At 26.7% G+C, this 24,262-nt stretch overlaps 2 protein-coding genes across 2 annotated transcripts; one reads left to right on the top strand and one right to left on the bottom strand.

The window, feature by feature from the left end:
• Positions 1 to 4,410: 4,410 nt before the first annotated feature.
• On the bottom strand, positions 4,411 to 6,394 carry LOC129989474 (RNA exonuclease 5-like). Its single transcript, XM_056098037.1, has one exon. The coding sequence runs from the start codon at positions 6,288 to 6,290 to the stop codon at positions 4,494 to 4,496; it is 1,797 nt and encodes a 598-aa protein (XP_055954012.1). The 5' UTR covers positions 6,291 to 6,394; the 3' UTR covers positions 4,411 to 4,493.
• Positions 6,395 to 6,782: 388 nt separating this feature from the next.
• LOC129988174 (uncharacterized) lies at positions 6,783 to 23,699 on the top strand. Its single transcript, XM_056096329.1, has 6 exons — positions 6,783 to 6,956; positions 9,880 to 10,368; positions 13,396 to 13,484; positions 16,567 to 16,788; positions 18,800 to 18,869; positions 23,361 to 23,699. Exons 1-6 carry the CDS (start codon positions 6,855 to 6,857, stop codon positions 23,523 to 23,525), a joined length of 1,137 nt encoding a protein of 378 aa, XP_055952304.1. The 5' UTR covers positions 6,783 to 6,854; the 3' UTR covers positions 23,526 to 23,699.
• Positions 23,700 to 24,262: the final 563 nt, after the last annotated feature.

The following is a 24,262-nucleotide window of genomic DNA, read 5'->3' as shown; positions in this document are numbered from 1 at the left end:
CTGAAATAGTGAAGTTCAACTCGGTATCTACATATCTCGATCAGATTTCATTGCAGAAGACTAAAATATTTTTTTAATATTTCTTTAATTTAAATTTGAAGTATCAAGAATTTTTCACTGAATATAATTTCTTAGAAACAAAAGTAACTTAACTTAACAAACGTAACTTAAACAACACTTAAAAACAAACTTAACTTAACTAACTTAACTTAACTTAACTTAAAAACAAACGTAACTTAACAAACGTAACGTAACTTAACAAACTTAAAATTTAATCTTCATAATTTTTTTTAGAACACATTTATTGACTTAAACAAAATGAAATATTATTATTTAAGTCATTTAAAAACTTTTGAAAGTAAAACTAAAAATTGAATTTCATGATCAGAGGAATTTTTATTGGATATTTTTTTCAGATATCGCAAAAATTATAAGAAAAATATTCCGACGTGCACATAAGACTGCAATGCTGAACAATTATGTTTTTTAAACTCATATTTTTTTTAAAAAAAATATGTTTGATTTCAGCAAAAAAAGTTTGACTATTATTTGAAGTTTAATCCCTTTCCCTTCAATTTAAACTGTAAATTTTATGGGAATTGAAATTAATAAAGAATTATCTTCGGTCAAGCATGTGTTCAGAGAGCTTAAATGCACTTGCTATATTAAGCATCGAAAAAGAAATTGCAAAAAATTACAATTTTTCTGAAGTAATTGATGTAGTAGCAAAAACAAAATCACGTATTAAATAAACATGCAATAGTAATATGTGTTCGTACTTTTGTTTTTACTTTGCAAAAAATTTAGGGCTCCAAATGGTTTCTTGCACCCGGGCCACTTCATAGAGACCGTCTGATTTCATAGAAAACTAGACGGTCCTTTCTTGACCAATCCAAACAAATGATATTTTCCATAATATTTATGAAAGAATCTCAACAAATTTGAGAGCATCGAGAATTTTAAGAACTTTTCACAACCAAATAAACATTCTTGATCAGAAAAATACAATTGGACATTTATTTTATCTCTCGTATCATTTTTACAGAACTGAAATAAAACCATAAACTTGGATAACGACTTTTTTCATTGCCTTTATGTTGGAATTAGCAGCGAAAAATATTGGAAAAGAATACGTATAAAGAGTGGTTAATGTATTTCTTTGTCAAATATGAATATTTATGATTATCCATTGTGCTGGATCTTCAGGACTCAAGGCTACTGTAGTCGTTCGAAAAAGAGTTAAAATCTAAACATCTGTCATATTTTGAGTCTGTTCAAAACAATTGTAACAAAATTGGCAAGAAGAATATTTATTATTCACAGCGTCTCAGTAAAAATGAGTTTTTTTTTTTTTTTTTTTTTTTTTGCATGTTTATTTTGGAATTAAAGTTGTCTGAGTAATGGTTGTTGATGATGAAATTGATGACTTGATATACCGTTCTTTGAAAAATGCGTTTATATATTTAAAGCTAGTTAAAATGTGAATTAAAATGGCTAGATGCTCTCGGCGATGAGTTCAGGCCGCATTCAGTTCACCGATTCTAGATTTGAATTAAATGTCCCATATATTTCGGTTTACTTTTTATTTAGCAGTAAATAACCCATTAAAAAAATGAAGAGAGCAATTCTCAAAAGATTGCTTTCAGAAAAATTCCCTATTATACAGTTCATAAAGAGTAGTCGCTTCTTAATATGAAAAAATTAAATAACTTATTTTTAAGGGGAAGAAATCATTAAGCAGATTATAAAAAGATAATAAATTGATATTATTTTTTCCTTGTTTTTAATACACTTTTTAACAGAACTGTATCAGAATCACTCCGTGAGTGAAGCTCGAAAAAATTTATTTATCATTACAGTAATCAGTAATTTTATACAGCTCCGAATCCCCCCCCCCCTCAAAATCATGATCGATATGGAGATTTCTCTGTAGACACTTTTGTTGAACACAATCGAGGCAAGTTTTAAAAGACTGAAAAATGTATAAAAAAATGCAAAAAAAAGCAATAAAAAATGTATTTTACGAAATATATTATAAAAAATAAGCAAGTAGGAATGCAAAATTAATTTTGCCTTTCCAACTGCTGCGAAATTATTAATTTCCAAAATACCTGTATTTATTCTCTTGTCTTTTAAAGCTATAAAAGCATCACTATCAAATACTAGCCTCCTGCAATCATGGATATCCAATTTATCATCAACTTCTAGCTTATTTGGAGCTTTAATTAATAAATCTTATCCTCCCCCCTCATCAGTCTGAATGAAGCTTTTCATTCATTTCCGGTAATTTTGGACATTACTATCAACATAGCCATATTACTCGACTCATTCGCTGTTTTCTTCAAGCTTTTAAAGTACAATCCAATAAATTTCCTAATTCTGCATGATTTTATTTCTAATTTAATCACCAAATAATTTTATCAAATGTATTGTTTTCTCTTAAAGTAGTAGTATAAAGATTAGCAAATTCAGTCAAATTTTTTTAAAAGTGTTACAATTTAGATCTACAATTATCATTTGAATCTATGAGCAATATTAATTTAAAACAAACTAAAAATTTTATTATTATTAAAAAGATAATCTAATGAACAGTATAGATTTCTAGTGAACAGCATCTTAGATTCACTTTTCAAATAAACCCTGTGCAATGCACCTGCCAAGTTAGGGCTCAGCTTACAATGCACAATTATTTTGTGTCCAGTTATGAATATTGTTGACAAAACTATTCTTTTTCAATATGAATACAAAAAGTTCCATAAATTTTAATTGCAAATGCTTTAAGTACATTTTACAGTTTTTATTAAAGATTAAATATTCAATGTCAAGATTTTGCTGTACAAAAGAATTTTCTAGTTGCCTTTTAGCTCAATTAAATTGAGCCATAATATAACACATATATAATGTAAAAAGAGATGACAGATAGAATATTATATGTATATAAAACCTAGGTATTAACTTATCAATGAATATCACATCTTATCCCAGCTAAAGTCCAAGGTTACTGAAATCCTTAATATCAAGTAAATCTCCATAATTTTATCTTTTATTGAGATTTCAGATTTACAGGTTTTATGTTCAGATAATATATAAGATATGATGTAGGTATCAAGAGCAAAAGTATACCTACTCAAAAATTAAAAATTTTGAAATTTAAAAAATTAGTTATAATATATATATTCTAAAGCAAACTAAATGTATATACTGGTTTAGATAATAAAAACTTCATTACATTCTTTGTGCCATAATAATGAAATATGCTTGATTGTAAATATTAATATTTATAACAAATTTGAAAATGCCAGTAACATAATCCTGTAAATAAATGGCTCTCTCTATATATTTCTTCTTGAATGAATTCTTTGAGAAATTTTATAGAGAATATTTAAACTGCATATTGCTTTTAGTTATTCTTAAACAAGTTCATAAAAAGTACTTAACTACTAATTTCTAAAGCAACAGATTACAATAAATCAATCCATATTTCAGCTATATAGCATAAATGTGGGCATATGCAAGTCTAAGTTGGATGTTGCAAAAATTCATCAAGATTCAAAGAAAATGAACCAAACATGTTCAAAAATTAATCAAAATATCAGTATCCTTAAAATAATCATATTCTATAATTGCAATATCTTGTTTATTTCCCTAATTTAAAACTTTGGTTTTTAAAAAAATGCATTAGACCACCGTCCTAAATCAATAACATGCTTCACTCCAAAAAAAAAAAAAAAAAAATGTTAGAAAATGGAAATCTTTTTTTTTTTATTTTTCAATTACATAAACAATGATGGATAAATTTTATGTATGATGCATACCGAATACAAATTGACCATTAGGCAGATACTTTTAACTGAAGAATACGTCCATTAGTTTTACTAGTGAAAGGAATCCTAATAGCTTCATTATTATGATAAAATGTTGAATAACAAACTCTATTCAAATTTATATCAACAATAAGTCGAATGATTTCACCAACAACCCAATCCTTTTTATCTAAGCAGTCATATCAGCATAAACAGATCTAAGTATAATGGCACATTTACAAGGAAAAGTTTGATTAAAGCTTACACTGTTTTCTACAAAAAGTTTTACTATTTTCATTGGCATTAATTAATTAAAAAAAATGATACCTTCATAAGGGTACTTTGTTGAACTATTTATTTTTAAACAGAAGTGGCTTTAAGGAAAAAAGAAATTACTTTACATTTAAATTATGATGATTGCTGAAAGAATTTTAAACCCTTTCATTAAGATAAGATAGTACTCAAAAATACAAAATATTCCATCTCATTTATTCTTTACTATTATAATGTAAGAATTCTAAGATAATTTAAAAGAAACCTTTGACCAAATGAGAGTTTTGCTATTTTATGAATCAATACTAAATTAATTTTTTATAAAAAAAAGAAACTTTTATTTAAACACTTTCAAATAACAGATTTTATTCAGTAAAATATATTAACATATTTATTTAAATTTAAAGCTATTATACTTTAATTTATTCTCTTTAGAGTTATCATAAAGAGATTACTTTTAATATCTGTAAAGTTTTTGTCATCAACACCAGAAATAAGAACCATAAACATAGTTCTGTCAACACAAGCTTCATGAACATCACCAAGAATATTGTTCAATTTAACTAGGAAATCTTGCTCTGATTCAAGATCAAAACAAACATGACTTATTATAAGGTCATTGTTTTTAATTTCCTTCAAAGTTGTTTTCACTATTTTCTCAGTATTTGGTTTTAAAAACTTCTGAACATTTTTATTCAGCATGCTACTGTCATAATGGTTAAGAGATGCTTCACTGCCAATCAAACAAGTTTTTTTAGAAAACTCTGCAACCTTTGCAAAAAATCCATTATCTTTTTTTACAGAAACTGGCACGGTTTTCGATATAGAACATCCATTGGCAACATTTCTTATATTAGAAGAAGATTGAAAGGAATTACTTTCAATATCATTTTCTTTTATTTTAGAAGTATCTAACAAACAGGCATCTCCAAATCCAATACTATTCTCTAATTTTAGCTGAACAAGTTTCATCGCTGCAATAGCATCTTCTACGGGATCATGACCATTCTTATTATCTTGAATAATTTCTTTTAAAAATGTCTGTGTGAGACTTTTTAAGGATGACTTCTTACCCCTAATTCCACTGGAGTTGAATATAATACTTGTATCAATGACATATGGATGAATCATTTTTAAAGCATGCAAATCACAGTTTAAGGACTGACCAACTAATATGGCATCTGAAGGTAGTAATTTTTGCAGCATTTGTTGAACATCACCATGTTTTACAGTTACATCAGCTAACATTTCTTTTGTTATACCACTAAATCTTGTCATATAATCAATAATTTTTGTTTCTGGCTTCACAAGGGTATGATAAATCGTTTCCAATTTTTCATTAACAACAGCAATTCTAGTAAGCTCAGTCGGATTTTCAGCTGTACGACACATTTCACAATCAATAGCAAACATAGGAGAGTTTTCACTCACTGGAGCATAAGATTTTTTTGTAAACACATAACCATCACTCTTAGAATATTCAAACACATTTGTTGGAAAAGGATAATTTTCCATCACCATTTGAATAGGACTAAGGAGCAAATGCAGTTTAGAAGGAGATTTACAACTTTGAGATGGCTCTACCTTTACTTGTTGTTCTTTGGGAAACATTGTAGAATAAGAGCCTTTAGCCCGAATGTGAAAATCTGTCACTAAATGTAATGTACTCAACTCTGTGGCAAAGGGAATATTTGAAGACACAATTTCAACTACATGCGGGAATACTGTCATATTCTTTAATTTTGAAATGTTACTTATAATATTATATTTAGTGAAACCTTCAACAACTAACAGCACAGTTTTCGCTACATTCTGGGGCTGTTCCAAATTTGCCCAAACGAGTGGGTAAGGCGACATATGACCAATTACTGATTTCAGCAACAGCTGATAAATGTCCTCGATAAATAAGGGCTCAATATTTTCAGAAACGTTGCCTAATTTACAATCTTTGAAATTCAACTGAGCTTTTTTACCACCGTATGAGAGGGAAAAGAAAGGTTCTATTTCGGGTTTTTTAACATACCGCTTTAACTGCTCTTTTAAATATTTGTATTCCTCAGTTAATGAATCTTTACTTTTCTTTTTTGCAGGTGGATGCATCTTTTCTTCATTTTCGAACAAATTTAAAAGAGCTTCAACTTTTCTCTTTTTCGATTCAAAACGTTGTGTCTTTTTATTACTCCACGTCGCAAAATCATTTCGAGCAGCATCCATGCTGATAGAAAAGGATTATAAACAAAATACTTGATAATAAAATAGGTAAAATCAATTAATTTTAAAATTATCCTTTCAACAGCGAAACGTTGATAAAGCAAAGAAATTCACGATCACATTTTCTTGATGATTACAGGCGCAGTTAAGAATTCAGTTATAACATTCTTACTAATTATATACGAAATTTGCACTAGAATTTTTATCTGACATGAAATTATGTATTACAGAACGTTCAGGGGAATTATTATTTGATAAGTATTCAAATTTTAATATAGTAATTTTTTTTAAAAAAAAGATCATCCCGACAAATAAACAAAATCTGTAACTATTTTGATTATTGTAACTATTTTGATTACTAACTTGTTATTATTAGGATATCTGAAAAATTTATTTGACGCTTTTCATTTATTCGAAAATTTTAACTTTGAATTTGTTCCAACCTTTAAATTCGAGTAATAACTGTAACCATTAGCATGAAACCTATCGGTGAAATTTTGTTTTGTTTATAACGTGAGTTCGTCGTGAATTAACTAAGTTTCTTTTTTTTCAACACATGTTATAGAAATGCATTCAGTTTGTAATGTCTCCACAAGAATTCGAACACTTAATCAAATTCAACGAGTAAAATGGATGCAAGGAAATCATGCAAGTTTTCTTCCAAAAGAAGTGAGATTTTTATATACATATATGTGAAGGTTATATAAAATTCCGATTTTAATTCTAAAATGAATCGTTTTCTCCTGTAATTTTGCAAACTAAATTATTCTTAGTAACTCATTTGTCTAGGTAATTTTTTCGAGTTCTATGAAATGCATGATTACGAATTTGGTGCAAGTTATTATTAATAGCATAACCAAATATTCAACAAGTTTAGATTATCTGTGTATTAAAGAATTTAAATAATTTTCATTGTTTCTTACTCAAATCACTGCAAAAAATATGCTTGTTTTTATTTATTTTTGTCTTTTTTAGAAATGTCTACAATAGTTCTTTATTTAAGTAATTCCAATTCCATTAAATTACCAACTTATTCTTTACTTCCTTTAGGGAAAGATTCAATACATTTAATAAAAATTATTAATTTATAAAACTGAAGTTCTAAGTATGATATTACTTAATAGTAATGTAAAGTTAATTTCATAATTATTTTTAAAAACTATTTACATATAATGAATTTTTATGTTCTTAATGTTACAAAAAATTAAGTATCTTAGATTAATAATTAATTTTCTCTTAACATTAAAGTATTTAACAAAAATACATCTTCTCTTCTAACATTAACTGATCAAGTATATCATTGCTTTATGAAATTTAAACTGTGAAATATCTCAGTTTGCAAATTGTATTCTCCCTCTATTATTCTGAGCCATAACTACATTATAAATTTAGCAATTATTTTTGCCTGTATTTTATGACAATTGGAAGTTTAGGTCAATGTTGAAGAGATAGAAGATTTTGGGAAGTATTTGAGAATTTTCTGAGCAAGAAGGAGTTTGAAGCTTTTCCGACTGATATGGAGTTTTTATTTTTTTCAGCTTTAAATATAATTTGACAAAATTGTAAATAAAGATTAAATTTCTCATAAAAAGTGGTAAAATGTTATTAATGTCTCATTATAAAACCTCTTAGATAAAACAGGCAAATCAAATACTAAAATCTCACCAATTTGAAAAAGATTCTAGCCAAACTTATCAAAACTTACCAAACTATTGTATTAAAAAATTAAGTAAATTATTAACATTTGTAATTTATCATTTAAAAAAAAAGTTACACTCTGGCACATTCACCAGTATGTACCCAATTCTCCTGTGTAGTCACATCTTATTATTTATTTATAGATTTTGAGGATCATGAGAAATTAAGGAAATTCTAAAGAATAAAATGAAGAAAGTAGACATTTTGACTGAAGAATTCATAGAATCTATAAAAAAATATTTAAAAGAGATACATTTGTTTATAAGAAGAGCAGAAAATATATGAAGTAAAATGATGAAATTAAAAAAAAATAATTAAATCATCAAAACTCGGCTACAAACAAACTATGAAGTTTTTTTTTAAAGAAATATCAAAAGTCATGCTGAGGTTTTTTAGTAATGTTTGATATGTTTATTTAGTAATGTTTTAATATATTTGTTATGCCTTTTAAAGACGTACATGCAAAAGTTTGTTAGTTTGTTTGTCCTTTGATTATAATGTGAATTTAGCCGAACATTCTCAGAATTATTTATCATCATCTCGTATTTATTTTTATTCTATTGAAAATATTTATGGTATATATATATGAATGGGAATTATGTATTCTGAAAAGCACTTTTAATTTCTGTGAAATGAATTAAATTAATGTTATTTTTGTAAGATGTTATAAATTTAAATGCTATGTTCGAGGAGTATCTTTACCAGAAAATTACATTTGTTATTTAATAACTATTAAAACAGCAGGCATTGATTTTTTAAAAATCTTTGCTTTTAACCTTTAGTTCTCTCTTAATACTTCCAAAAGGATATTAGGTTAGATGTATACTTTATGCTTAAAATATTGTATTATAATATTTTATTGAAATAATATAGATAGACTTTAGATTGCAGCTATATTTTTTAATTGCTAATCTTGCAAATCAAAATAATTGCAATGTCTACTTTTTTAAAAATTGAATTAGCAAAATATTATAAACATTTAATTAGTTTTTTTTACATACTTTTCTCTTGCTATCTATCTTGCTAAATGTTCATCTTGTTTTTTTTTTTTTTTGAAAATACCAGGATCTTTCAGCAAATTAATGCATTTCTTTTTTTTTTTTTATCTCAGTGAAAAGTTTGAACTGTCAGAATATTATTTTCTACTTATCCAATCTGTTGTGAAAACTATTGTGAAATAAAATATTAAAATATGATACCACTGATTATATTAAGAAAAAATTTAGTTTTTACTTTTTGTTCTTGAAAAAAGATTGACAAAAATTGTAATAATCATAATAATAATTTAAAAGAAGAAATTGTAGTGATTAATTCACTCCTCCCCCTTTAAAGGAATGATGGCTTTATATTTTAATTGTAAAGTCACTGATATTGGAAATTTCTTTATACATCTCTGATGATGACAATCATGCATAGTCCATGAGATAAGTATTTAAATATCTCTTATAACTCAACTGTTTAGTAACATTGAAAGAAAAAGTTATGTTTTTGTATTCAGTTACATGTCTTTAAATTCATGAAACATTTAAATAAAGAGGTATATATATATATATATATATATATATATTTTGTATTTTCTTCGAATTTTCCAAATACAGTGTACTGACAGATATGAGATATAACATATATTAGGTAATTAATCCAAAAACATGTCGCTATTTGCTTTAGAATAGGAATTTATGTTTTCATTTAAAGAAGAAAATTTGGAAAATAGTGATAAAATTATCTTTATGCAATCAACGATCCACTTATTAAAATTATAAATGCTCTATCTAATAGAGCATAAAATACTTTTAACTATCATTTATGAACTTTAAATTCTTATAAATAAATTGCTTGTATATATAATGATATTAATTACTTGATAAATGTGTACATTCTTCTTGTATTTTAGATATCAAGATCAACTGGCTTCTCTTCATTCAGAATTCTCTGCTCAGATGCCAGATTACAAGCAGCTGTGAGTCACACATTGCATCCTGAACTTAGTAAAGAATCTGATCATGAATCATTTTATCTTCCTATTTCATGTATGAAACCTCTTGATCATTATTATTTAAAACAAGAATCCCTTCCCCTTGATATTCACAGTATTGAAGAACTGATACGAACTAAAGAATTTAAAAATTTGTTAGCTCGTTCATCCTTTGATTATAATGTGAATTTAGCAGAACATTCTCAGAATTATTTATTATCATCTGGTATTTATTTTTATTCTATTGAAAATATTTATGGTAATTCTTCTAATTGTCTCAAAAGTAAAGACTCTGTTAAAAAAGTTGATGAAGTTTTCTCTGGAACTAGTTCTGATGTTCAGAAGAATGATACTGGTAAGCCAACTGAGGAACAACTTCTGGTGATAATAGATAAATTAACATATTGTGTAAGTATACAATGTTTCCTGTGTTGATTTAACTGTATGTCTCTGACTGATTGGTTCTGTCTGATATGCATGCATGAAGGGATATGAGGCTTCCTTTATTTGTGCAAGAAGACTTGACATGGATTCAAACATTTGCTATCGAACTTTGATAACTTGACACTTGACATGGACTTAACTTTTTCTGTCAAATTTTGATAACTTACATTTAAAAAAGTGCTCAATGAATTATAGCAGTTAAAGTAAGCAGCATGTCAATCAAGAGTTTTTATTGTGTTTCTATTAACTTTGTTACTGTCGAAAGTGCTAAAACTAAAGCATGTCTGGTTGTTTATTGTTTATGCATTTTAGTGAGGGATTAATTAAACTTATTGCTGATTCTTTATTGCCTATCATTAGATAATCAAATCAAATGTTTTTCTACCTATAAAAAGTTTTCTTTTGAGGAGATTATCGCATTAAGTAAATAGCTAAAATTTTTGATATCCTCTGGTTTAAAAAGGAATGAAGGTATAGCATGGTTCTTGTGCCACTATTAGCATATAACATCATTTTTGATTGTATAGTTTTTGTACAGAAGCTTTAAATGAAAAAAAAAAAGAAAAAAAAGAAAAAGAATCTATTATAACATTTTTCTTGAATCTTTATTGTTATATATGAGTGAAATGCAATATTATATCAAAAATAAGTGAGAGATAATTGTTTTTAAGCAAAACTTTAATCTTAAACTTTAATAAAAAATATTGATATTTTAAAAGATTTTTAAGTTTTTTGTAGACTGTATTGTTACCAAGAATCTGAATAGTATTCTTATGGCATCACTGCTAAGACTAAAAAGAAAATGCATTTGATGTTTGTATATATATATATATATATATATATATATATATATATATATATATATATGTTATGGTCAGTGTGAATAATCATTATTATTAATATTAGCTGGTTTGGATATTATTAATAATGACCAGTTAGTATTAATAATAACCAATTATTCACATTGACCGTAACATATATATTTCTCAAGGTATTTCATCAAAATATTATTGAGTCAGTGTTTGTTTCAGCTGTGTGGTTTTTATGTGATATTGTAGCTCAACATTAGATGATTTATGTTACAGAAATTAGACTCTAAAAAATGTGAGAAAAACCAAAAGTCCACACTTTTTTGAAATTAATATAACAGTGTTTTCTAAGTTTGTGTTTAAGAGATTAGAAATTGAGTTTTAAAAGTGCTAATCATTTGAATTTATTTGTCTTTTGACTTTGTATCTACTCTAACCATATGCTAGTTATAGCTATCGGAGCAGCTTCTTTCTAGGGGTAAAAAATCAGTTATATAAATGAATAAAAGATTTGTTTTCTATTTTATTAAATACAATATTTTAATTCTAGAAATGAGTTTTTTAATTTTTCACTGAAAATCTGAAGTTGTTGACTGAAATCTGATAAATGAGTTTTTTTTTAAAGATATTTTCAAATCTTGTGTTTAAAAAATGAGAGAGAGAAAGAAATACAATTACATTTCTGAGAAAACAGTTTGATTATCAGCATTCCTGATAATCATATATCTTGCATTATCAGAATCAAACCATATTATTAATCAAAATATATAGAAAACTGCAGTTTGATCATGACTTATGCTTGAATTAAGAGAAGATAAATTAGAAAGTAATAAAATTAGTAACAATGAAACAAATTAATTTGTCACATTAGCCTTCACAAATGATAAATCTTAATATCTACCATTATGTATTATTACTTATTATTCATTGCTACTTACAGTATATTTGTATATTATTATAATGTAAAAGTTTCATTCATAAATATAATCAATTTGTATAAGTTTAAAATTTTATTCTTTGGTTATAAACTCTCCATATAGGATGCACCAATAGTTAATCGGGAAATGTATTTTTGATCATATATATTTGTTATTCTTATTTATGTAGTATGAAATTTAAAAAGTTTGTCAGTATTTCTGTATTAAACAAAAAAGTAACTGAAATTAAATAGTAACACAACAGCTTGGGCTTTGGAATCTGATCTGGTCTCAGACAGCTTGTCAATTTCAAAAGGAATTGCAAGTTTATTGAACTGGGCTCAGGAGACTTGATTATATCTGCTATTATAAATAAAACAATTTCATTATGTGTTTCAATAGTGTGGAGAGTTAGAAGCTAATTTAAATATTTTTCATGTTATTGGACAACATTCTAACTTTGTATAATTTCAAAGTATGTTAATTTTACAAAATAAACTGAAAGACTTTGGACATTTAAATATGTTAAAAAATATTGTCTGTATTGATAATTATTTTATTATAAAAGTACTGGACGACTGACTTACAATGGTCAAGGCTTATCAATTAAAACATTGGGTTATCTGAAAATTTATTTTATGATATATTAGTAAAAGTTTTTTTCTTACTGTATAGATCAGAATTTCAAAAGGAAAAGCTAGTTGTAAAAACTGATTATTATTTTTTCCTTCCTAGTAATTTACACCAAAGAATAGCATGCAGCTACAAATTAGAAATTAGTAAAATGAAAATTTTGTACTAAAGTCTTTTGAAGCATTCTGCTGACAGAAATAAAAAATTTAGCTAGACAGAAAGTTTATATTTATAAATAAAAAGGAAAAGTATTTTTTTCTTTTAATTAGGGAAGAAAATGCATTTCTGTGGTTGAAACTGCAAAATAATGGTAAATTATTTTGTAGAAGAAGTATAGTATTGTTTATTTAACTTAAATGCCAATAGTTATTATTCTGTTGGATATTAAATTTTTATGATTAACTTAGATCAGAAAAAATATTACTACATTAAAATTCAAACAGACAGCAAGGAAAGACAATACATAAATATTGCTACCAAATAAAGAGATGCAAAATTGTCTTAAGTTACAACTTAACCTTATATTCTTAAATTTATACCAATATTTTGAATGTAGTGTGTTTTTTAGAGTAATATTCAAATATTTTTTGTCTATATTTGTTAATTATTATATTAACCAAAATCTTTTACAGCTAGTCAATTTCTTTAAAGAGCCTCAGGATTACAGTATCTATCACAAGAATATTGTATTTCAGAATAATATCAGAGGTGTTATAATAAAGTAAGTCCTCCCATCTTTTTTGTAACTTTTTTGATAAATATAAAATGTATATTTTAATGATTTTTTATGTGACATTGTATCTTAATTCCTTGATAACATTTTGTTACATTTAAGATATTTAAATATTTTCTTATGTATTCTCTATGAAATAATTATTTTTCAGAAAGAATATTTTAAAATTACAAAAAAATTTGTGCAGCATATTTTTATTTCCAGATTTGCATATTTTTATTTTGTATATAAGTGTTCCTCTTGATTTTACATATGAATGAGAATTCATGTATTAGAAATACCTACCTTATTATCTTAAAATCAAAAATAAGATCACAGTTGTTTATTTTTACTGAATAAAGATTAAGTTTTCATATTTTTGTTTTAAATACACTGTATTCTTAAGTGGTGTCATTGTTTCTATTGAGTGTTTTTATGCTTTTTATAGCTCATCTTTTTAGGTTTTCCTGAGGTAAATAAAAAAAAGTTGTATAATCAGTTTTTTCACTTTTAAAAATTAATTTTCATATTGGCATGGAAATATAGTAAAGTGAATTAGCTTTCTCAATAAAGGGGGGGGGGGAGATGTTTTTAAGTCTCTAAATTGTGTCTTAATTTTCTTTCAAAATATATCTATAGATCTTCTAAATCAGCATTTGGAAGAAGTTCTGGTGCATTAATACCTTTGTATTCAATATTGCTGGAATTTTCAATCACAGTTGCATAGTTAATTTTTTAAATAAATTAAGACAATACATATCAATGCTTTTCAGATATGGATTTAGTCATTTTGCAACCCCAAATAGTGTACATTAAGATATCCTTTTTTTAATAACTGGTCAATTTAATTTTACATTTCAAGATATTTTTATTTTAATCAACAATTTATTTTAATGATGTGTGTGTGTTTTGTTTTTTGTTTGTTTAAATCAACTATAAATATTATAAAAAATAACTAAGGTAATAAAATTTTGAAAAATTGGCCATAATTATTAGTTAATGATTTGCTGACTAATAAAAATATTGAATTATTTTATAGGACCTTTTGTATGGAATATAATATAACCTGTTTAATGAATAATTTATATTCTAATATATTGAAAGCAACTTAAATAGTTTTAAATTTATTTAATCAAGTTTTGAATAATTTAATGCAAGTGCGCATAATTTTGCTAAATATTTTATAATTCGTGCTGTTTTTATTTTTTATTAATTTATTTATTTGGTAAATACAAATAATTATTATAATATTTTAACTAGATTTTAAAAATGTAATATTAATGAAATGAATGAAGCTGTGTCTGCATTTCTAAATATTCTTCATAATCTGGTTTAAATTCTGATGTTCTATGTGTTCTTATTAATCTATAATATTATTAAATTGTTATAAATTTTACTGCGAGTGTCTGTGGCAAGGTAATAGAACCCTACAATTGACCCATCACTATCTAAGCTTTATTTATAATATTTAATATAACACACTGTATTATTTCCATTAGGAAGTGAGTAAAATTTAGGATGGTGGAAGTATTTCAATCGATTTTTTATTTTAAATAGAGAATTTTGGATAACCTTTCTATCAGAAGTATATATTTTTGTTTATATTTTTTAAAATTTTTGTTATAAAATGCAAATTATGAAGCAATACCTGTACCAAAAATAAAGATGAATGTGTGCATGTGTTGTCACTATAAAAGCCAAATCATTTTGATGCAGCTTTTATATTTAGCACATATGTACTTGGAGGCAAGGAAATTACACTTTAAAAAATTTTAATTAAAAATATATTTGAATTTTATTGTTTTCCTATGATAACTTCTGAAAATATTGTTGTACTCCATTTCTAAATTTATAATTTTTTTTTTTAGTTTAGAAATTTTGCAGATTTTTCTTAATTCTCAGCAATTTAAAAAAAAATATTTTTTTTTTGCTTTAATTTGCAACAATTGATTACATTGTTGCACTAAAATTTAAACTATCTTCATTATTTCATTAAATATTTTACCTTGTACTTTTCTTTCATTGTTAAAAGAAAATTATTTTCCTGAAGGAAAATCATTCTTTTTAATATTTGTATAGTTGACAAGATGGATAAAAAGTTCAAGTTACAATACTGCAAAATTTTAAAAATAGATGAAACATATATTTGCCTTTTTAAAGCACTATAATGTTATGAGACTGGTCTTGATTAAAAAAATTTCATTTACACAATGCATAGAACTTATGTAAGAGTATTACACAATTTTAATGTTTTAAAAATGGACAAATAGACATAAACTTGTAATGTAATGTAATTCTTGTAATTCAGATAAATATGTAAATTATTTATCTGAAGTTAAATATAGCTAATATCCCTAGCAAACTAGGTGATTGCCAAAAACAATTAGTAAGCATTTAAAAAATTGTGGTAAAATTTTTCATTTGTACAATATAAAATTTTGTTCCAGCTATTTTCCTCTTTATGACATCACATTTAGTCTAAATTGCAGTATGAATTTCAAAACTGCAATATGTTATTATTTATTTGTTTTCTACATATATTATTTCAAATGAGAAAATTATGAGTAAATTTTTTGAAATCAAAGATTTGATGTCTCATTAAAATAATGAAATTTTTCTAAAACTCTTGCCTTGTCAGTTAAATTGTTTACTGCACAAAACTGCACTTTGGCTAGCTTTTTTTTTAAAAAAAATATTTATCTTTTGTATTTGCATTATCACTGAAATATTAAATATATAATTTTATATTTCTTTATTGCTTATTTACGGTTCTTTCAGTGTAGTGCCATAGAAATTGTAATTAAAAAGAATAGATCAAGTAATTTTTCTATAAGAATATTTTTCAGTAAATGTGAATGAGATCTTTCAGATTGAAATAATAATTAAAATTTTTCAATAATAATAATAAATGATAATTTTTGAATAATTACAAAAAGCTTTAAATAACTTCGAGTATTATATTATTTGCATAATTAATATTATTATAAATAATTCTTTTAAATAACTTAAAATAACTATTGATTAAATAATGTGAGAATAAATCTTTTTTCATTTGGAAAGTTGTGTAATATTATTTTTTCTGTCATTCCAGAGGATTGCCTGCTTATATACAAACTATGTACATATTAAAGATCTATGGTTACCTCCAATATGCCAAAGTTAAAGTAGAAATTTTGAAAATAACTCATCATATTGAAGACGGAACGGTGAGAGTTCGTTGGCGTGTGAAAGGTGTTTCTCGACATAGATTAATACTAAACTTATGGAAATTGCAAACTACGTCTTGGCAAGAATTTCTCAATGATGAAGCTGAGTAAGTAATGTAGAATACATATTTAACTTTGAATGTTCCAACAATGTTAGGTGGAAAAAAGGAAAATTTAATATACTTGTAAATTATTCTATTTTATTCATTTGTTGTTTATTTACATTTTTAAGTCTTAATCAGTTTCTTTGTCTATCTTGAGTAGCAAGTGTAGTGCCCATTTAATCACTCACACATCCCACATTTTATTATTTTTTCTTTTATCAGAACTTCTATATTACTCACAAGTAAAAGAGTAAATTATTGGTACAGATAGATTAGAAAAATGAAATAATTAAGGCATTGCATCTGGATTTTTGTATATGTTATACATGTAAGGATATATTTAGATTGCTTTTGAAAGAGGTAGAGTCTAGAGTTGTAAAATCAATCTAAATTTGGTATTTTTCCGTTAGCTGACGCAAATGTCGCCAATTGTGAACCAAACGCAAATTTGGCGGAATTCCACATTATTTGGCGATTTTTCGCTTGCACCCAGGAAAGGTGCTTAGGAAAAGTATCCTAAATTTATTTTTACCATTCAATAGGTGTTATCATGCTGCTTCGTTTTTAGATCATGGCCTTACAGTAATTTTGAAGTTACTAGAGATTCTGAGATCTATTCCATGACCTTTCTCACTCTGGAAAAATAGGAATATTCACACACTCTTGTAAAATCATATGTAAAATAAACAAGCTGAGAATTGTCGTAGTCAAATAATGTTGAATAGGTGGGTGAAATTTTAATTTAATGGAATTTAAGACTAATATCAATTTGTTTATTCAAAAGTTTAAAGGGACTAATGTCATTCATACTTGGAGATTGATTTGAAATAGGCATAGTAAAGTAAAGAAACCTGAATAAGTGTTAATTAAATGTTGTTTTAGTGATTTAGGATTCAGTGGTTCTTAGGAAATATGTAAATTTGGCATAGCCTGATTTTTGAGATGCAGGAAATTTTCTAATACTTGACTTTTTACCTCTCCATACAATAAAAGGCAATGTGGATACACACTGTTGTGCTCAACAATCCATGTTATTATGTAATTATAATTTGTGTACCATTGTGATTGTGATTTTAATTATAGAAGAATAATGCATCACATATTTGAATTTAAGGTTTTATTGTAAATTAAATTATTTTAATATAAGGAACCTATATCAACTTATGTACCACATGTGAAATGTGGTACATAAGTTGATATAGGTTCCTTATATTTTACAATGTGTGTGACAGTACACAATGTAACAATTTTGAGCAGGCAGTATAGCATTATATATACATGCATTCAATTTATACCTAATAAAGAGTTGAAATTTCACTTTAAAAAGTAAAATGATTCAAGGAAAAACTTTGAATATACTATTATTCTAGCAAGTAATCCCAAGCATATATATATATATATATATATATATATATATATATATATATAATATAATAAGAATATCTTAATGGCCATAACTTGAAGCAAACAAGGGCTATCTGTCATTTTCCTTTACTTTATAAGCTATCCTTTTTTTATAATATGGTTGTTGCTTATTTCATCCTTCTGGATAATGGGTAAAACATGGGTGTTACTTATTGCTAATTGGTATAAAAGTATCGAATAAGTTAATAAATGTGAAGTATAATTTCATTTATGGATGTCTCAGAAGAATGATAATCAAATTTAAAAGAAAAGTAACAACTTTTTAATGTAAAATATTTTTTATTTGTATGTTAAGGGAAAAAAAAGTGTAAAAAATGGTGGAGGATGAAAAGAAGCAAATTATATTTAAAGGTAAATCTTTTCATTAATGCCCATTCATTTGTGAATTATTTACTAACTATTAATCAACATAGCTAGATATTAATATTTAAAAATAATTATTATTGACCTATTTTGATTCATGAATGCAAAAATGTGTCCTACCATCAATAATGCTGATTATGTATAATTTGTGATAAGTATCTCAAAAACTGTATTATTAATTAGCTTTTTGTGTAGTTGTATTTAAAATTTAAAAATTTTTTTTCAGCTGGTTAGATGGGTTTTCCGTCTTTAATGTTGGACCCGATGGTTTAATTTATAAGCATATGTGTGATAAGGTAATTAAAAATATTTGCTTTGATATTTTATTATTGCATCATTAAAAAATTATTAAGCATCTAATCTTATAATTAAGTAAGAAGAATTTTTTTGGTCAACGTTAAAGAAACATGGCCTTGACATTTTTGAATTACGATCAATCCTTTGCTTTATATGGCTATTATCTACCTAATATTAAATACAGCAAACTCCCATAATGCATATTTTTTGTAACTAGAACATATTTATATTTAATTTTTATAATTAATTGCCTATAATATTTAATTTGTCGGTATCATTTTATTTTCACAATACATGGGCTAGCAGAAGATTAAAATCAAGTCCATATTTTTTAAAAATCAAGTCTGTTTTATTTATCGATCGAGACTGAGATGGATACAACAGTATAATTCACATAATTTTTAAACTTTTAATTAAAATGAAAATGCAGTTGTCAACAATAAGAAAAAACTGCGCATGCGAGAATTTTCTATGCCAGTTGTGGTAAACGCATTGCAGATTAGAAATTTTTAATTTCCTTTATTCTGTTTTATTTTAATTTAAAAGTACTGCAGAATAGATCTGAAAGATCGTTAATTAATAATGTTTAATTTTAAATGCATCAAACACTAAGAAAATAAACAGAATTGTTTGAAATAATCGGTCGAAAACATGTTAAGCCTAACTTCGTTAGCGTGTGAAATGAAAAGATTTTTGGCCTGAAAGTTAGTTTTTAATTAATAAAAAAACCCACTCAATTAACCGGAATAAATAGCAGTCTATGTCCCATTCCAGACTATAATCTATCTATGTGCTAAATTTCATCCAATTCCGTTCTGGCGTGATTGACTAACAAACAGAGATAAACAAAGAAATGTATCGTCTATGCATACCACAGCTCTAGCTATTTCAGCATGCGCAATTTGAAGTTTTCTCACATGCGCGGATAAGTGTTTTACGCATGCGTGAATAATTAAAATCGCAATTATAAAACTCCTTTTTTAATTTTGATATGTTTTCAATATATTAAAACCTTCTCCAATAAAGGCCGTACAAAATGGTACAAATATCTGCAATATCAGTTAAATATTTCTCGAGTTTTTCGAGTTCAAACATACAGACACTTTCAGGAGACTTCATTTTGCACCGAAGCGCCATTACATTATGGCCAACCACCATCTATAACAATGGGCTTACCCAGGAACAAACCCATTTCGCGTGCACTGTTGATGTTGGAGTATATAAAGCGATTATGCATTGTCTTTCAAATTACAGCGCTATTAGCGAAAGAATGGGAAAAGCAGCTGATTTATCAGACTTCGATAAAGGTCAAATCGCTATAGTTCGACGACTGGGAACATCGATAGCAGAAATGTCGCGTTTAGTGGGCTATTCACGTGCTGTTGTTGTGAACCCATATCGAAAGTGGTGCATGGAGGGTGAAACGACAAGTCGTCGGCCAGCGTTGCATCGTCCAAGGAATATTGATTTCAGAGGAGAGTGGAGATTGCTACGCATTGTTCGCCGTGACCGAACAGCTTAAAACAGCTAAAATACCACCAGCTACAACAATGGCGATCCAGATAGTGTTTCTCAAGACATTGTGCAGCTTACATTGCTGCGCATGGGCCTACACAATCGGTGGCCGATGCATATCCCTGCACCGCCAGCTGCGTCTGCAATGGGCCAAGAAACATCGAATTTGGACATTTGAAGAATGGAAAAAGGTTGTATGGTCCGACGAATCACGTTTTCTGATCCATCACAACAACGGGCGTTTGCGAATACGCCAATTTCCAAAGGACACCCTGGCTGCCGGATGTATAGTTAAACAGAGACAAGCCGGTGGCGGGGGTAATATGGTATGGCCATTGTTTTCATGAAGCACATAAGGACCCATAATCCCCATAGAACAATCCCTGACGTCTGTGCACTGCGTGAACATTTGGTGTTTACCAACAGGATAATGTACCTGTAACAGCCATATCATATCATGTAGTAAGGTATGGTCGAATCGTCAGACAGTGATTCGAGGAACATTCCACTGACTTTCAAATCATGTCTTGGCCTCCGGATTCACTTGATATTAATCCCATAGAGCATTTGTGGTCCCATCTGGAAAACCAAATTCGTGCTGCCATGCTACCCCCTCGCAATGTGAGGGAATTACGGGACCAATTGGTGAGCACTTGGTATCAGATACCTCACACTACCTATCAGCACCTTGTGGAATCTGGTGTTGACAGTTTTGCAGGCTAAAGGTGGTCCCAAATGTTATTAGCATGGTGGTCATAATGTAATGGCTCTTCAGTTTGTGTGTGTGTGTGCACACACACACAAACAAACATGTCAATTATGGGCACCAAATTCAAATTGACAGTTTCTGCATTTGGCGATAAATGACTAAAGCCAAATATTATTGTTGTTGTTGCTACTCTTCAAAAGTCAGTGAAGATAGCTATTAAGACATAAAATCATTGGCAGTTGCTTTCAAGGAGGAATGAAACACTTACCAAAGCATACAGACAGGCTAAATTAGTTTTTTTTTTCTTTCACATATAGGAAGTATTGTAATTGTCAAAAAATTTGAACTCAAGATTTTGACATATCTCCATGTTTTAGACTTCCCCAAGTTGGAAAAACATATTTTTTGGAAAATATTTGTCTGCCTGTGATGAAGATAATTTAGAAACTCTTTGAGTTAGGCAATTGAAATTTGATTTACAATCTTTACACCAGATATGTAGATTTCTATCAAATATTAAGCAAATTCTGTTCAGAATAAGTCTGTCTATCTGGCTGTTTAAGTAAAAGTGAACTTGATAACTATAAAACACAGAGTAAGCGAGAAATAAAATTTGGTACATAGATTTAATAGCTTTAATGTATACACCTCAAATTTTGAGACAAATCCAACAAATGACTTTACAGCTCTTAGTCTCAGAAACTAATTGTGATAATTCAAAAATGCAATAAATTAAATTTATCAAGTTTGGTCTGAAATATTGTGATTACAAATGTAATTATGTGTTAAATTTTTGTTTCATCTGGATGGGAGAAATACATCTAAAACAAATTTTAATTTTCAAAATCTGACAACTGCATGGCAGTGATTAATCGTCAAATAATTAGCCAAGGATCACACTATAGATTCAGTAAAAAGGTTAAATTCTTGCCAAAAGTTAATATTTTGTGACTATTATATGCCAAAACCATGAAAGGTATTCGAAAGGATAACATCTTTATGAAAACATTTTAAAGAGACAATTTCCATTGGTTTTTAAATTAGCATTATTATATCTCTGTATATAAAATTATACTATTGTTTTTTGTTGTAAAACACTTCTTAGGAGTGAGAGTATCATTTTTTATATATGCAAAAAATTTTATTTGCATTTTTTATCATATTTTTTAAATGCTCTATTGAAAATCTACTAAAAATTAAATGAATGCATCAAAAAACTGAGTGTCCATTTCACATTTTATTAATTAGTTTACGAGAAGGATAAAATTTTTAAAATAAAGAAATAAATTTAAGGGGAAAAAATTTTGAGATTAAAAACATTTGCTTTGTAAATTAAAAATTATATTTTTTACAATTTAAAAAAATTAAAAATGGAAATAAGTAAATTACTGATATGAAATCTTTTTCACGTCACTTACTACATGATTTCTTAAAAGTAAAGTTCTCAAAAAAAAATTTCAGAACACATGAATTTTTACAGTAACTTCCACATTTATAAGCAAAATTATTAAATCCATCAAAAATTATTTAATTCTGATGACCTTTTTATGTACATGTATTATTATCCTATTTATTTTTATTGTAAGATCCATTTTAAATGTACAAATATTTTTCTTTTATTTATTATATACTTTTATTATTATTCAATCTTGTTATTTCCTTTAGATCATGTGCATATTATATTTTTAAAATTCTGTTATATTTGTAGATTTCATACTTTTTAAATTCTTGCTTCTTACATGTAAAATTTGTTTTGCATTTTATCAATACTATTAGCAGTTAAAAAATATGGCGAGTATATGAAAGGCAGTGTAGTATCTGATTTGTTATATTTTGGTGAGCTTTTTCCAACTGTTCATATAAATTACTTACATATTGAATTTGGATTGGTCAGGTTTTTCTATCCCAGATACATATTTGATCTTGTATCTGAGAATGGAGGGGGGGGGGCGGTCTGTTGGAAAAAGTTAAAATATCCTTATTTTTGACAATATTTGTATGTACCCAGCATCCCAAATGAATCTGATTACTCTTTTGAACTGAAGCTGAAACAGAGAAGAAATGAAATCAATATTATTATTTTTTTCTCTTAATCATTACTGAGAATTAATTTTTTTAATTTATGGAAATATTAATTTAATAATGTATTAAAAATGTATGGTATTTTATTATTTATTATTCATGAAAATAAAAGTAATGAACAATTTATTAATTTATTCTGTTATGTGAAAAAAAACCCCATAAATAATTGATTTTCTCATCATAGATGACTCCAGATGATGATACAGTGAAAGTAAAAAAAGTCGATCTAAAATCCAAGTTATTAGGATTATTAGAGTTAACTCCAAGACCTCCAGCTGCTGGAAGTTTACATACTCTAATCCCTTGTTACAGGCACCAGGAATTCAACAGTTGCAAAAAGTTAACATGACAATCCAAAAAATTAGCTCCATATTAAAATAATATTATCTCAGACTTTCCTTTTCTGTTATATAGAAAGTGTGTATATATTAGCTTGTAAATTATTTAACTAAATATGCCTGCATTGTTATGTTGTGTATAGCAATAAATAAAAATTTTAGCATATTTTATTTATTTCTTGTAACTGGTATAATTTCTATTATTAAAGATTTATTTTGGGATATTTCTAAAATCTGAAGGGGGTGTTAAACTGTTGAAACAATGAATTTGCCATATATTTTCTCTTTAAAAAAAACATTATAGCATGGTCCATTTGATAATATGAATTATATCAAGGAATGCATTTTTTTTTCTTTCAAAAAATATATATATGGACAAAACTTTCAGTTTATAAGGTTGCAATCTTTTTGATTAAAGTTTGAATAATGGAATTTTACCACTTGAAAAGGAGATGGAAATATTTAAAGAAGTTCTGGAAGAAAATTCTAAAATAAGAAATAAGTTAAAAAATAAAGCTTGAGAAAAAAAAAAAATATTCTGTTATGTACAAAATAAAAATTAACAGGAAAGGGGAAATGATGTTTTAAGTTTACCTCTAAATGAGAAATGCATTAAATGATTCTTCATGGCATGAAAATAAGGATTTAATTAGAGGGTATTATAAGCATACGCTACAGAAACTGAATTGAGAAGATCTTATAAAAGCATGTTGTTCAAATCTCAACTGTAATAAGGAAAATGATGCTT

This window comes from Argiope bruennichi, chromosome 10 (assembly GCF_947563725.1).
Source record: "Argiope bruennichi chromosome 10, qqArgBrue1.1, whole genome shotgun sequence".
NCBI classification, from domain to species: Eukaryota; Metazoa; Arthropoda; class Arachnida; order Araneae; family Araneidae; genus Argiope; species Argiope bruennichi.
The sequence above is the reverse complement of the archived record's forward strand: the minus strand, read 5'-3'. Positions and strand labels throughout refer to the sequence as shown.